This window comes from Artemia franciscana, chromosome 17 (assembly GCF_032884065.1).
Source record: "Artemia franciscana chromosome 17, ASM3288406v1, whole genome shotgun sequence".
In the NCBI taxonomy this organism is placed as follows: Eukaryota; Metazoa; Arthropoda; class Branchiopoda; order Anostraca; family Artemiidae; genus Artemia; species Artemia franciscana.
Genome location: NC_088879.1, coordinates 26816250 through 26832958, shown reverse-complemented (window position 1 = coordinate 26832958; position 16709 = coordinate 26816250). Strand labels below are relative to the sequence as shown.

Below are 16709 nucleotides of genomic sequence, written 5' to 3'. Positions count from 1 at the left end.
CAACAAATTATTAGTTTGAAATGTAGAACTAAAATTAAGTATCTCTTATAAATTTCGAGGAAAGGACTCAAGAAAACCGGATCTCAAAACACCTAATTCCCATTTTTTATTTGCTTTTTATCACTCTTTTGAATTCTTTCGGCACACGAAGCTTAGGCCCAAAGCTACTGAATCAAAACCGTTGAGATCTGGCTGATAGGTAGGGGAAATTGATGAGAGCTGATTCTCCAAATTAAAGTTATATATATATATATATATATATATATATATATATATATATATATATATATATATATATATATATATATATATATATATATATATATACTAAAATATATCGTCGAAAAGTGTCCTATTCCATACTTGATTTGATTTTTATCACTAGCCCACATGATCAAATGAGTGGTTAGATTTCAAACCTTCTTGGGGGGGGGGGGGCTAAACTCTTTCATCTTAAACTCAGTTGGAAATAGAGAGGGGCCTAAATTAGAACCAGTGTATCAACTAGAAAGGGTAATCAGATCTTAAGAACATTTAGCGTAAGGTCAACTCTAACGTTCATATTTTTGCTGCAACCTGATCAAAGTAACACTAAACTTTTATGGAGAAGATCTCCACAAACTAGAATTGAAGTAACACTTTTACGGTGCGGAGCTTCCGTTCCTAGCATTTGCTGCTAGAAACATGCGCCTAATTACAAGTTTTATATATTGTTTCACTTTTTGGTTAAGGTTATTCAGAGTTTTACAGAAAATCCATAGCTTCATAATATCATCTTGAGCCGTCACATAGGTATTCAAAACAGAAACCTTTACCAGGTTACGACGACAGCTGCAACCTGGAAAAGGCCAAGCCCTGATCCACATTAACTAAACGTATAAAAACGCATTTAAATCACATTTTTACGTTAGAAGCACTTCTGTATTTTTTTTTTTTTTTCCAGGGGTGATCGTACCAACTAATGCTCGAAAGCTGTTGGGAGAGGGCTTGTTTGATAAACCGCCAGCATATGATAGCCTTGTTAAGTTACAAAGGAGATCGTGTCATGAAAAAGTTGCGTTTTCTGCCTGATTGTCCCATAAAACATCACCTTTTGTTAAAGAGGGCCAAAATGCCAGGAAATGCGATTACAATTTAGCATATCGGTTTTTCGTGGTCTAAAAATAAAGGCAGGATGTTTAAAAACTCCCCCTCTATCTTGAAAAACGACACTGATAATGTGATAACCGCAGTGAGTTTCATGTTTATTCACGGATTTTCAGCTGATAATGGCACAAATGCAGCAAAAACGGCAAAGAATTTTTTTTTTAATTACATTTACCATGGTGTGAAACGCTAATCAGGAAGTTATAATCCTCCCTTCTTGATTACAGCTCTAAGGGAGGAAGTGAAAGCTGAGTTCCAGGTTTACAGAAGTTTTCGCTAAATTTTCAGTAGAGCAAATAGCTCTGCCTAAGAAAAGAGCGACGTGGGCAAAATGTATTATTTATCTTTTTATTTCATTTCATTTTTTGGTTTTGTTTTGGTTTCTTAGAAACTTCGAAAAGGGCTCACATTCAATTGGAAACTGTAAGGGCTAGTATCCTTTTTCATAGTCGAAAGTGATTCGAGTGCAACTAACACCCCTCCGACACCCACCGTTTCCCCAAACACGTCCAAACAAAATTTTGAGATAGCCATTTTGTTCCACGTAGTTGAAAGCTCTAGAATTATGTCTTTGAGGATAACAATCACCCAAAAGCCCTCAGGGCCAGGATTGTGAGTCATACCCTTGGGGCACAATAGGTTTATATAGAAAGGGTTATCGTAAAAACTTCGGAAAGGGCTCATTCGATAGCTAATCAGAAGCTATGGTGCCCTTTCTGAGATTCTGAGTGATAGGAGGGTGGATACACCCCACATATCGTATTTTTCTAAAATTCATCTGATAGAAATTGCGAGATGATTATTAGTTGTCGTAAAAACTTCAAAAAAAAAGCTCATTCGATTGAAAATTGAAAGGGCTAGTGCCCCTATGAATATATAATATATATATATATATATATATATATATATATATATATATATATATATATATATATATATATATATATATAAAATATATATATATATAATTTATATATAATTTATTCCAGAAAAAGCCCGTGGGCCATAGGAAAATTACATAACGACAAACATTAACAAATAGTCATAAGTGGTTGGAGGGCAGATAAACCTTCTCCACACCCAACATTTCCCCAAAAACACCCAATCAAAATTTTGAGATACCCATTTTGTTCAACTTAATTGACAATTAAAATGTCCGGAAATTATGTCTTTGAGGATGACAGCCCCCCCAAAGCCACCAGGTAAAGGGTGGTAAGTTATGCCCTATGGCATATAAGGTTGGCCTATATATAGAAAGGTTGATCGTATTACATTCTGAGGGGGCTCATTGGATTAGTAATCAGAAGTTCTAGAGTCCATTGTAAGATTCAGAGTTATCGGAGGGTGGATACCCCCTCCCCCCACACTTCATATTTACCCGAAATGTATCAAATAGAAATTTTGAGATGGTCATTTGTTGTCGTAGAAACTTCAAAAAGAGCTCATTTACTTGGAAAGTGAAAGGGCTATTGCAATTTTTAATAGCCAAAAGTGATTGGAGGGGCAACTAATACGCCTCCCACACCCATCATTTCCCAGAACAAATCCAATAAAATTTTTAGATAGCCTTTTCTTTCAACGTTGTTGAAAGGTCCAGAATTATGTCCGAGGATGACAACCATCCAAGAGCCTTCAGGGCAAGGTTTGTAATTTATGCCCTGGGGCATGTAAGGTTTATATAGAAAGAATGATCACAGAAACTTCGGAGGGGGCCTAGGCGATCGCTAATCAGAATGTTTACTGCTCCTTTTGAGAATCTGAGAGATAGGAGGGTCGATACCCCACAAACCTCGTATTTCCCAAAATTCATCTGATAGAAATTGTGAAACGGCTATTTGCTGTCGTAGAAACTTCAGAAAGGGCTCATTCAATTGAAAATTGAGAGGGCTAGCGCCCTTTTTCAAATTTTGACAAATTTTTATTAGAGAGCAACAGGCCCCCCTCCCTCCCACGCCCACCATTTCCCCAAAACATCCACTCAAAAATTTGAGATAGCCATTTTGTTAAGCGTAATTGATAATTTAGAAGTCCGGAAATTATATCTTTGAGATTGACCCCCCCCCCTAGAGCCCTCAGGGCAAGGGTTGTAAGTTACGCCCAGGGGGCATATAAGGTATACATAGTAAGGGTATTCGTATAAACTTCGGAGGAGGTTCATTGGGTTAATAACCAAAAGTTCTAGTGCCTACTTTAAGATTCAGAATGATCGGAGGGTGCATACCCCCCATACCTTAAACTTTCCTTAAATGTACCTGATAGAAATTTTGAGATGGCAATTTGTTGTCGTAAAAACCTAGAAAAAGGATCATTCGATCGAAAATTTAAAGGGATTGGACTATTATTTTCAATAGTCAAAAGGGATTGGAAGGCAACAAGCCCCCCTACGCCTATCAATTCCCAAAGCACATCCAATAAAATTTTTGAAATATTCATTTTGTTCAGCGTAGTTGAAAGATCTGGAGATTGCATCTTTAAGGATGACAGACCCCCCCTCAAGAGCCATCAGGACAAGGGTTAAAGGTTATGCCCCGGGGGCTAATTTCATAGGAAATCAGATGTTCTAGTTCCCTTTTATGATTCAAAGTTATCAGGGGAGCCACCTCTCCCACTTCTTCCCTTTACGTTTTATTTTCCACAAATGCATCTGATAAAAATTTCAGATAGCCATTTACACAAAAATAGTCCAAAGATTAATGATAAGCCCTTTGATGGACAGAATCCCCTAGATATTGTGGGTAAAAGTTACAAATTATGCCCCACGGGCATGTAAGGTTTATATGGAAGAGGTGGTCGTGCCAACTTTAGAAGAGTCTCATTTGGTTTGAAATGTATAGTTATAGTTCCCTTTTAAAAGTTAAACATGATGGAGAGCAACTATCCCCTCTCCCTGACATCTTCTTTTCCCAAAATACAGTCAATTAAACTTATGAGATAGCCATTTTATTACCAATAGTCAAAAAATCATATAACAATGTCTTTGGGGTGAACACAATCCCTCAGAGCCCATGGACAAGGGTCGTAAGTTATGCCCACGACATATAAGGTTTTTTTGGAACAGGTGTTGCATAAACTTTGGATCGGATAGAGCTCATTTGATTGGAGGTCAGAATTCTTAGTACCCTTTTTAAGAGTCACAGCATTAAGGGAAAATTTGAGCTAAATCAAAAAATGCTAAGTGCATGCACATTGTCAAAATAGCGTATCTAAAGAGTTGATTTGGATAGTGAGTTGAAACCTTCAGAGAATACTTAAAGGGGATGATCATGTCACTAAAAGACAATATGTGCACAATACTGCTAATACTACTGTTACTGTTCCATTTACTGCAACTACTTCTATTGCAACTATTTGTAGGGCTGAGAGTATTGAGATGAAAATTTCAAGATGTATATAAATAGTCAAGGTTTAAAAGTAAGTTTTGGGGAATATTGAAGTAGCCAGAAGGCACTATATGCGTACTTTTAATACTACCATTAAATTTAATGTAACTAAAGGTATTAAGACGAAAATTTTAGGGTAGGAGTTTCAATTAAAGAAAAAAACTATATGCATGCAGGTTTTCAAAGGAGCTTATAAGCAATATCATAGGCAACACCACTCTATAATAGCTAGAAATATTATTTAAACTTTTAAAGGAGCTAATTCAAATCAAAATTAAAAGTTCTTGTGCCTTTTTAAGAATAACAAAAGATTGGAGGACAAGTAGCCCTTTTCTCAAGCTCGTTCATTTTCCAAAAGCATCCAGTCCTTAGAGATATTAGGCATGTCAGCACCCGTTACTTTAAAATAAATGAAAAGGCATTGCGTTTATGGTTGCCTATAAGACACCTCAGCAATGTATCGAGAACGACTGGGGGTATTAAGTTGAAACTTTTTGGATAGTACTATTACTTATTCTATTCTTACAATTTAAATAGATAAAAAGAGTGTAAGTGCATCGAGGTTAACAAAGAGCATAGATATAATTTTTTGGGAGTGACATTAAGTTTTATTTTTCAGGTCTACTTCAGAAGGCAAAAAACTAAATTAAAAAATGCCCTTTGCATTAGGATTGGGAATTGTTGAAAAAGTTTCTCCAACATACAAATAGCATCCCAAGCTATGGATTCTTATAGGAAATTAAATAAAATAAAACTTTTTTAACTGAAAGTAAAGGGCAAAATTAAAACTTAAAACAAACAGAAATTATTCCGTATATGAAAGGGATGTCCCCTGCTCAACACCTCGCTCTTTACTCTAAAGTTTTTGATTGTTTAAAAAGTAGAATTGTGGCAAAGAGTCAAACTTTAGCGTAAAGAGCGAGGGATTGCGGAGGGGACAACCCATTTCATACACGGAGTAATTTCTGTTTGTTTTAAGTTTTAATGTCGCTCCTTACTTTCAGTTAAAAAACTAGTTTTTTATTTAATTTCTGAACATTTTTGAATTACTGCATGTTTGATTTTGGCTATCCAAACATAAATTATTAAAATGAAATTTGCACATTAATTCTTTTTTTTTGGCTAAATGGCTTTCTCTTAGTTTTGATCAGACCATTTGAAGAAATAAGGGGTGGGGAAGGAGGCCTAGTTGCCCTCTAATTTTTCGGTTACTTAAAAAGGCAACTAGAACTTTTAATTTTTAACGAACGTTTGTATTAGTAAAAATAGATGTAACTTACATAACAAACTCTTTTATTCTTATATTTTTATTATGAATATGGAGGGGGGGGGTTTATTCCCTCGTTAATACCTCGCTCGTTACACTAAATCTTAAGTTTTGTCCCAATTCTTTAAGAATGATCCCTGAATCAGAAAGGCTGTAGAATAAATAGTTGAATTTACTAGAAATACTTTAGCATAAAGAGCAAGGTATTTATCTCCTCCTAAATACCTCGTTCTTTATGCTAAAGTATTTTTAGAACCCCTCATATGCGTAATAATCTCTGTTTGTTTTAGGTTTTAATGCTACTCTTTACTTTCAATTGAAAAAAACTTTTTTATGTTTATTTTTTCATTGCTTTTTTTATAGTAATGCTAGAAAATCCTGCGCCCTGTTCATTGAATTTCTCTTCCCATATGACATATTCCTCCAAGGAAAGATTCTCCCACATATCCCCCTCCCCTCAGCCCAGCCCACCAACCAGAAAAAATTCCCTGAAAACGTCTGTACACTTCCCAATAACCATTACTGAATGTAAACACTGGCCAAGGTTTGTAACTTGTAGCCCCTCTCCCAGGGACTGTGGGGGAGTAATTCATCCCCAAAGACATAGTTATTACTGTTTTCAACTATGCGGAACAAAATGGCTATCTATAAATTTTGAACCGTTGACTTTGGAAAAAATGAGCGTGGGAGGGGGCCTAGGTGCCCTCCAATTCTTTTGGTCACTGAAAAACGGCACTAGAACTTTCCATTTCCGTTAAAATGAGCCCTCTTGGAACATTCTAGGACCACTTGGTCGATACGATGACCCCTGGAAAAAAAACAAACAAAAAAACAAACAAATAAACACGCACCCGTGATCTGTCTTCTGGCAAAAAATATGAAATTCCACGTTTTTGTAGATAGGAGCTGGAAATTTTCGCTAGAGGGTTCTCTGATACGCTGAATACAAAGGTGTGATTTTCGTTAAGATTTTATGACTTTTAGGGGGTGTTTCCTCCTACTTTCCAAAATAAGGCAAATTTTCTCAGGCTCGTAACTTTTGATGACAAAGACTAAATTTGATGAAACTTATATATTTAAAAGCAGCATGGAAATTCGATTCTTTTTATGTATCTTTTAGCATCAAAATTCCGTTTTTTCAAAAAAAAAATATTATTGAGCCGGGTCGCTCCTTACTACAGTTCATTATCACGAACCATCCGAATCGATTTCCTCGTGGAATCGCTAGGTCATTAGCAATGACCTAAGAATCAAACACTTTCCGCGAGGCAATCGAAATCAAAAGAAAGTTAAATAATAATACATCACTAAATGGAGACTTGGATTAATACACACTCAACCCTATGTACACAAAATAAATTATAGAAAATATTATAATTCAAAATAAAACAAAAATAGGAACAAATAAAAACAAGCCCAATCCCAAAAGAACTACAAGATTAGCTGCAGAGAAGGCAAATATCGCAATAAGAAATTATTTTTGAATGAATGAACTCTATTAACTACTAAATTAGAAAAACTGTATATACACACAACCGCCCGGGGAAGGCTCAAACAGCCTGATGTTGGACGGCTGCAATCCTCTGATTCCCAGCCTAATTAAGCAAAAAAAACAAAAATTAAAGAGGGACAAAAACACTCTCACTCAATTACCCCTTAATACCAGAATATACATAAATAAAGGCTAACAATAATAATAATAAAATTATCTCCCCACTCCTAATAAATGTTTTTTTTTTTATTTTTACTTTAAACGACCCAATATGTAATGCCTCCCTTATGCCAGCTTAGATATCATTCCAAATAGCCGGAGCTAAATACCGATATCCAAAAGCTAAACGCGTGATTTCTCGGTACTCGACAATAAAATTATCCACCTCTCTAGTCTCATACCAGTGGAATGAACGATTTATTCGAAAAAAATCGGTAAAAACTGGAGGACATACATCATTGCAACATCGATACATAAAAACAGCACCTTGATAATCTGGAATCTGACCAATGTTAAGCACTCGTAATTTCTTAAAACATGACGCGGTATCATTCACATTTTCTACTTAATCACCAAGAAGACGTACTGTTTTATTTTGCAGGATCTGCACTCTTTTAAAATTTGCATAGAAATTACTAGACCAAAGGACACAACTATAAGAAATATAAGGCGCAACAATAGTGTGATATAACAACAAAAGAACTGTTAATGGTAAAACATTCTTTAATCGACGCAAAATTCCTAAACCTCTAGCAACTTTAGCTGCAACAAAGTCACTATGGTTTTTCCAAGATAGATTACAATCAAGCTGGAATCCCAAATAACGCACTTCATGCATCTGTGACAAAGGCCTACCGTTAAAAAATATCTTTGTATTAACACATGGAGGCTTACCAACTCTCCTATAAATCATAAAACTAGTTTTATTAACGTTCACTGATAGAAGGCTCTATCAGTGAGAAGGCTCTATCCTATTTACTTTCAATAACAAATCATCGACATATTGAATAGACACAGTTAAAGCAGTATCATCCGCAAAAGTCGTAATACAACACTCAGGTAAGTAGAAACGAATTAAATCAACATACACAAGGTACAGAAGTGGTCCCAAAACAGACCCATGAGATACACCACACCTCACTTGACAAGGAGAAAAAAAACACATCATTTAATACAACCTGAATAGATCAACCACTTAGAAAACTATGAAACCACTTTAAATAGTTACCACGAACTCCAGGGGATTGTAGACGTTTGAGTAGAATATTTAAATCCATTGTGTCGAATGCTTTTCTAAAATCGATAAAAATAGTCAAAGGGATTACCACGTTCAAAGCATTTATTTACAGTATCACAAAGGGAATGCAAGGCGTCCGACGTCGAGTGACACTTTCCTAAATCCAAACTGGTTTTCACTTAAGATCCCCGTTTTCATAAGGTGATCATAAAGCCTTTTATGCACAATTTTTTCAAATAATTTCGAAAGCAAGGGTGGGATTGATATGGGTCTATAATTTTCAATTTCTAGCTTAGAGTCACCTTTGTGAAGGGGGATTACTTTTGCTCTTTTAAGCGCGTCAGGGAAAACACCGGTTTGGCGGGAAAGATTGATAATATGGACTAGACATGGCATTAAATAACACATCATTGATCTAAAAGTTCTCAAATTAATGCCATCTGTCCCTGCTGAATTCAATTTGATTGTTTTCACAACCTTCAGAATTTCATCTACAGTACAAGGCCGAAGTTCAATTTCATATCCAATTCCTCTATCATCCACAAATTCATCTTTCATTAAACCGTTATTAAAGTTCACTAACCCTTGCGCCTGTACATTTTGCCCAACACTTGAAAAAAAAAACTCAGCAAATTTAGTCTTGATACTTATTTCATCATTAACAAGTTCTCCTTGAATCAGTAGCGAATTGGTGGAGCTTCTTTCTTCTTTCCCAATAGGTCATTAATAACTTTCCAAATTCCTTTAGTATTATCCTTATTTAAACTCAATTGGTTGGCAAAGTATTCTTTTTTAACTTTTCTTCTCATCGAGTTTACTTTATTGCGTATTATTTTGAATTCATCAAGTTTCTTGGCACATTCAGTATTTAAATATTCTACATATACATGATTTCTTAAATCTGACACTTTAAGAATTTCAATAGCTATCCAGGGATTCCTCCGTTCATGCTTACGTGGTTTCAAGAATTTTACTGGGCAAATCTTATCACGAATTAACTGTACGAACCTCATCATACGATCAAATGCACCAGAAGCGTCATTTTTCATATTCATAATCTCACTAAAATCAATGGTACTCAACTCTTCACCAAACCTCTGTAAATTCACATTTTTCAACGACCTAATCTTTACTTTTTTTTTGTTTTATTACTTTTTATTCGGCCACAAGGTACCGCTCCAACAACTGGGAAGTGGTCCAAACAAGGGTATAGAACCACATCGGCGTAACTATGGTCCAGATACTTAGAACCAATAAAAATATTATCGATGAGAGTGGCTGAATGACTCGTAACATGTGTTGGAATATTTACTAAAATTTGCTCCATTCAATGTAAGCAGATCAAAGTTGAAATCACCCATATAAATAAAATCTAAACCTGTCCGAGACACCGCACGCGCAAGTTGATCAAACCCACGTTCAAATTCTTCCCAGCTAGCCCTTGGTGGTTTATACACAACACTAATCAAAAATTTACTGCTTCCCATATCTAAATCCAGACTAAAACCTTTAAATTTACCCTCTATCCAAACATCAATATCATTTCTAACTTGGTATGTCAACGACTTGGAAATCGAACACGCAATTCCTCCTCTATAAAGTGACGTCCGGTTTTTAATCTCCAAATTATAATCTGGAAAAGAGTACAATGAGACACAGTATTTCTGACTCAAAAAACTTTCACACATACCAATAAAACTAACTTTACCTTGAGAATCAGAGAGAAATTGCAACACATCCTCATAACACGTGGTTAGGTGGCAATTCCAGGCACATAAACTCAGTAAATCGGCTTCCGCGGGGTTTAACTGCGAACATTGAACATAAACAGTGTTTCTCAACTGTTTAAATCTAAATTGGTTCATACAAGGTTCAATATCAGTTGCTATTTGTGTCGACAAAACCTGTTCAAGGAGAAAAGGTCGGCTCACTAAATCATCGAGTATAGACGCATCGAGAGTAAATGAAATCTTGAACCAAAACAAATATCTCTAAATGAAAAAAAAGCAAGAAAGAAAAAAATACATAAAAGCAGAGAAAAAGAAAAGTTAAAAATACAAACAAAATAAACAAATGCAAAAAGCAATAATCATAACATATGAGACCAAATACAGTCAGTAACAGAACGGATATTCTTGACTGTTTGATTGACTTGACTTGACCGATCTTCTGACCCTACACTAGGCTTTGCCAAAATCTGACCCTAATCTGACCAAACATTTCGTTTGTCCATACTTGTCTTTCACCGCCTTCAAAATGTCCCGGCGACATTTAGTTAGAAACTCCGATACAGAAACACTAGTTGAAGCAAGTTTAGCTTTTGCTTTAAACACTCGACGGGCTACATCTTTGCCAGAAAATTTAACGACGATCGAAGCACCTCTAATAGAACTTTCTTCATGCTGTGTAGTCGGATTATTCAATCGGAGACGGTATACATTAATCAAATCAGAAGATACGAGGTCTGTCACAGACATTTTTCTATTTATAATGCGAGATATTGTCGTACGAGTGTCTACACCAGGTAACTGCTTTTACCCCATGAAATACAAGACTATCAAGCAAGGACTCTTGATCATGATCATCAAGCTTTTTTCTATTCTACTAATCCTCTCCTCCGAATTTTCAATTTGAGTTCTCAGACTACTTACGAGTCTGCTCAATTTTTGCAAACTTTGGATTAAACTCGAGCGTGACTGAATCATAAACCTGGCTGACTATCAGTTCAGTAGCCTCTTTCAGTGACCTTGGGTCATTGAACTTTTCAGTCAGTTTCTTTATAATATTTTCCAGCAGATCACTTCTTGTCTTCTCTAGTTGGGCTTCAGTTGCAACTAATTTGTCATAAATTTGGGCGATACTTGAAGAAACAGAGTTAGACCCTAATTTTTCATTTGCTTTCAGGGCTAAAAAAGTCTTAGAAAGAGTTTCATAAATTTCAGGGGTATTATCACGTTCCACAATTGCTTTTTTGACAGCAGGCGTGGATTAATCTTTCGTTTTAGGTTGTATTCTTGAAGATTCACATCTATTAACCTAAATTCATCGTGACTACCGTAACAAAAGACCAGATAAGTGTGCTTTCCGTGCGAATCCTTTCCTATTTGCTTAATTTTCACGGGCCATAGGGGGTAGTTCTTGAATTTAACTAGTGCAACATCAAACTGCTTGAAACCTGCATCATTAACAGTATCTAATTTTTAGAAGTCGATAAACAGAGCAAAAAGACTTACCTTTAAGTGAGAACTGAGCCTCCCTATTGCATCCAAGTGTATTCCAATCCAACCTGTGTAAAGTCGGCCTAAAAGACTTTCCTGCGTATCACTGAGCAGTGCACTTTCCCAAAGAGGGCCTACAATTTGCCAATTCCACAATAAATAATCCTCCAAAAAATTTCAGTCCCAATTTGCAAAACTTATTTCAGTAATTGCAAGTTACTTCGTAACACCACATTTAATTCAAAGCAGTAGCTAGCTCAGATCATGAACAATGTAAAAAGATAATCCGGTTAGTTTATATGTTGTAACCTTGAAAACTAGTTCAGTACTAGTTCAGTATTCCAATATTTAATAAATACAGTTAGTTCAATGAATGAACCTTTTTAGCTTGTAAAATGTTAGCTTTTATCACACAGTCTTGCCTGAACTTTTCTTTAAGAAGTAATGATACCTAAGCTATTTAAAAAAAAGTGAACTTTTAGCCGAGAGCTTTAATTGTAAGTGTTTTATTTTTTTTATTATTTTATTTGCTGAAGACGACCCTCAGAATTAGGGCCGAAATATTCAAATAGGTTATGTTGGTTCAATGTCTTGGGAAAGAAGTCCTCATTATTCGCCCTTCTGTGGTTGTAACATAAAGAAATATGCTAAGAAAACAATTCTTGATCAGTAATAGGCTGAATAATTATAGTTAACATATTTTCAGGGGGAAAACCTTTATCTCCACCACTTTCCTTGTTTTTCCAGTTCTTCTAAGAAATTTATGAATTTCTTAGAGCCTATATGTTTATAGAGTATATAACCCCACCCCCGTAATGTGCAAATATACACCCAGAATTGCATTCTGAATCTCAATATAACATTTGTTTGCGTCACAAATGAACTTTACTCCCATATTATCCATATGGTGGATACCCAGGGAGCGGTAGCAAATCCCATATTATATAGGAGCTTGTTTTAAGTTGTAATGCTGCTTCTTAATTTTGTTTGAAAAAAATGATATTTAAAATTTAATCTTACTATTTGTCCTTATGAATTATATTTTTTCTATCTAAACATGATAAGAGCTTCCGTTTTAGAAACTCCTGTTTATTTGCTAAAGTATAAAGTTTAGTAAGTTTTATAAATTAAGAACTGAAAAGTATGCCCGAAGAAGGTGATTCCTTTAGGTCTGCCTGAATGCCGAATTTTTTTTTTCAATTTGTTATGCATAAATTTTCTTAGGGGCTGGTGTTTATACTTTATTTGAAAATTCAAAAAAGTATCGTTTACAATGTTTACTGTTTACAATGTAATTGTTTACTGTGTAGTTTGAAATTTGAAAAATTATTTTGAAAAAACAAAAAAAACAAAAAAACAACAAAGTTCCTCCTAAATTTCAAGAAATACATATCCCACCGGCTACATTTTTGATAATTCGCATTAACAATGATTCATTTGAAAAATGTTGCTTTTGTAACCAAAAAGTCATATAAATGGCAAAAAATGAGTATCTTGCAATCATAAATTCTTATGATTGTTTTCGGCTTACTTCATACTAACCCCAAAAATGTGATCTCCATAAATTTTCAAGATTCTGAGATTTCAAGGTTTTATTCAAATTCAACTCGTAATTGCTTTTGTAACTAAAAAGTCATATAAATGGCAAAAAATGAGTATCTTGCAATCATAAATTCTTATGATTGTTTTCGGCTTACTTCATACTAACCCCAGAAATGTGATCTCCATAAATTTTCAAGATTCTGAGATTTCAAGGTTTTATTCAAATTCAACTCGTAATTTCCTATATTTCTTATACACCTTCCTTTTTTGTGCTTGCTACAGTTGGCTAAAGTTTCAAGTACCAGTTGGCTACGTATATTGAACTCTGAAATGCTTTCAGTAAAGCGCTACGTGATCTGAAAGACAAAATCATACTATTCCTTAAGAAGAAACATTTAAGCTACATTTTGCCATTTAGGATAATTTTTTATGTTCCTTCGAATGGTCTTCATGGGGACCCTTTGCTGCCTAACAACAAAAATTCAGTTTTATCATAATCAACACGTTAGTGCTTTTCCTGAGAGCGACTGTTAATAAAATGAAACAACAAAAAAACAAGTTTTTTTTTAACGGAAAGTAAGGAGCGACATTAAAACTGAAACTTATTAAAACTTAAAACCTATTAAAACTCAAACAGAAATTACTTCGTATATGAAAGGGGCAGCTTCCTCATCAACGCCCCGCTCTTTACGCTAAAGTTTGACTCTTTCTCTTAACTCTACTTTTTTTAAACAGTAAAAAACTTTAGATTAAAGAGCGGGGCGTTGATGAGGAAGCAGCCCCTTTCATATACGAAGTAATTTCTGTTCGTTTTAAGTTTTGATGCCGCTCCTTACTTTCCGTTAAGAAAAACTTGTTTTTTTTTAATTTAATTTCTGAACGTTTTTGAATCAATGCATATTTTGATTTTGGCTCTCCGCAGATGAATAATTAAAACGAAATTTGCATATTTATTTTTTTGGTTAAATGGCTTTCTCACAGTTTTGATCGAATGATTTTGAGAAAAAAAGGAGCAGGGGAGGAGGCCTAGTTGCCCTCTGATTTTTTGGTTACTTAAAAAGGCAACTAGAACTTCTAATTTTTTACGAATCATAAGATTAACTTACAAATTAGCTTACGTAACGCACTTCTGTATTCTCATGTTTTTATTACGTATATGAAGGGGTTCACCCTCTCGTCAGTACCTCGCTCTTTATACTAAAGCTTAAAATTTTCCCAATTTCTTAAGAATGACCCCTGAATCACAAAAACCGTAGAATAAATAGTTGAAATTACTAAAAATGATTTAGCATAAAGAGCGAGATATTAAGAGGAGGTGAGCCAATCATATGCATTATAATTTCTGTTCGTTTTCAGTTTTAATGCTTCTCCTTACTTTCAGTTGAATGACTTTTTCATATTTATTTTTTCATTGTTTTTTTTTTAATAGTGCTAGAAAATCCTGCGCTCCATTCATGAAAATTTTTTTACCCATTACAAATTCCTCCAAGGGAAGTTCCCCTAACATATCCTCCTCTTATAGACCCCCACAATCTAAAAGTCCCCCTGAAAACGTCTGTACACTTCCAAATAACCATTACTAAATGTAAGCACTGGTCAAAGTTTGCAACTTGTGGCCCCTCCCCCGGGGACTGTGGGGAGTATCTTTGGTCGTCCCCAAAGACATAGTTATAAGGTTTTTTGACTACTCTGAATAAAATGGCTATCTCGGAGTTTTCATTTGGTGACTTTCGGAAAATAATTAGCGTGGGAGGGGGCCTAGGTGCCCTCCAGTTTTTTTGATCACTTAAAAAGGGCACTAGAACTTTTCATTTCCTTTAGAATGAGTCCTCTCGTAAGATTCTAGGACCAGTGGGTCGACAAGATCACCCCAGAAAAAAAAAACTATTCATGAAATGTCCTTTTCAAGACCAAAACGAGATCCAATCAATGGACTGATTTCATTGCGCAGAGGCGACACCAAATTACATGAAAAAAGTAATAATCCTAAATGCTTGTTTTTTTTAAGTATCCTTTGTCGGTTTGCTTTTGCTGTTCCAAAACTCCTATATTGTTTTGTGTTTTCAGACAAGCTCTAGTTTTTTATAATCATAAAAACATAAGGAAATATTGTCCGTTGATTCACTTGCACTAGTTTTATTTATATTTGTTAGAAAGACTGTAAAGCGATAATTTTTATTCATTTTAAGTTTCAACTTAGCTCTTTACTTCCCTCAGAAAAATTATGACGGGAACCATGAAATTTCATTTCATCCAGCAAATTTGAAATCCAATTGATTGACACGAGTGTCAAATGCTTTGTCTATCGAATGTGAGCAGATATTTGGCAAGTGTGAAGACAACTTGAAACCCATTAGAAGAAACAGATCACTCCTGAAGAAGACTCTTATTTTCACAGCTGTTTTCCATCTTCTTCGTCGCGGTATGTAAAACTGAACCAAAACGTGATTAACATTTTGGCCACTGGAATTATTATTCTAATCATAGGGAGATATGCTATTCACATAGATTGGTTGAACTTGCCTTAAAGGAACGATAATACAACAGTTGAAAAAAGGTTTCATTACTACGCAAAGATATGTCGTTCCATTACTGTGCAAAGATACCTGCACAATTATCCCACCCCCCTCCCCCACCTGCCCGTGAGAATACGCTACATATAACCAAAATTAGTAAACTGAGTTATACAAATTTTCCAGCTTAGATTTTAAGCCTGAATTGACAGGAAAAGTTCATTTTATGTTCTTCCAATCAACTAAGTTAAAGAAGAGACCATTTTTTACCTGTAGGTTTCCACAAAGGGAACGCGCAATAGTATATTTTGAGACCCCTTGGTATTTTGCCAGTAGTACCAGGACAACCAGAGCCCTGGTTGAACTTCGCTGAGGTAAGGATGCTGGGACTGTTTTGAAAAACTGTTCATTTAGTTTTATTGATTTTATCCTCTTGTAAGTTGTCTTTTCTTATTTGTATTGCTGAGGACGGCCCTTGGACAAAGGACCGAAGTATTCATTCTAATTTGTTTCCCACTGTCTTAAAAAAAACTATTGTTCTTCTGGTTTTTGATGTCTGTGATGGAAAGGCAGTGTGGTCTTCGTCGTTATTTACGTTATTTATATAAAATCCATCACATTACCCACAGGAAAAGGTAGCAGAACATTTTTCTCAGAACCAGAAAATTTAACAAGTAGCCTACATAAAATGGAAGACGATTAATAAGACTCTGAATTGTATTTCACCGTCTATGATATCAATAGTATTTAGCATCCACTTACAGCCCTAAAAACTTTAAACAAGCTCAGTTTTCGAAGTTACAGTCAATCTAAGATTTAAACTCCAACAAGTTGCAACAAATTCGATTTTGGTACCATTCGAACCACGGAAAAATTATCTACACCATTTGAGAAATCGGGTAAAATAGGACGAG

General features: G+C 35.1%; 1 protein-coding gene across 2 annotated transcripts in view; it reads right to left on the bottom strand.

Annotated features, from left to right (window-relative positions):
• The window catches only part of LOC136038078 (signal peptide peptidase-like 2B), a 132452-nt gene that overhangs the window by 9840 nt on the left and 105903 nt on the right, over nucleotides 1–16709 (bottom strand). Inside the window, exon 12 of one of the 2 annotated variants that reach the window (XM_065721076.1) lies at nucleotides 13540–13638. The exons of the other annotated variant lie outside the window; for it this stretch is intronic. Within the exon in view, the coding sequence (XP_065577148.1) occupies nucleotides 13619–13638 (20 nt within the window). The 3' untranslated portion in view covers nucleotides 13540–13618. Of the gene's footprint in view, nucleotides 1–13539; nucleotides 13639–16709 lie in introns of those variants that run through there. 2 annotated transcript variants of the gene reach the window in all.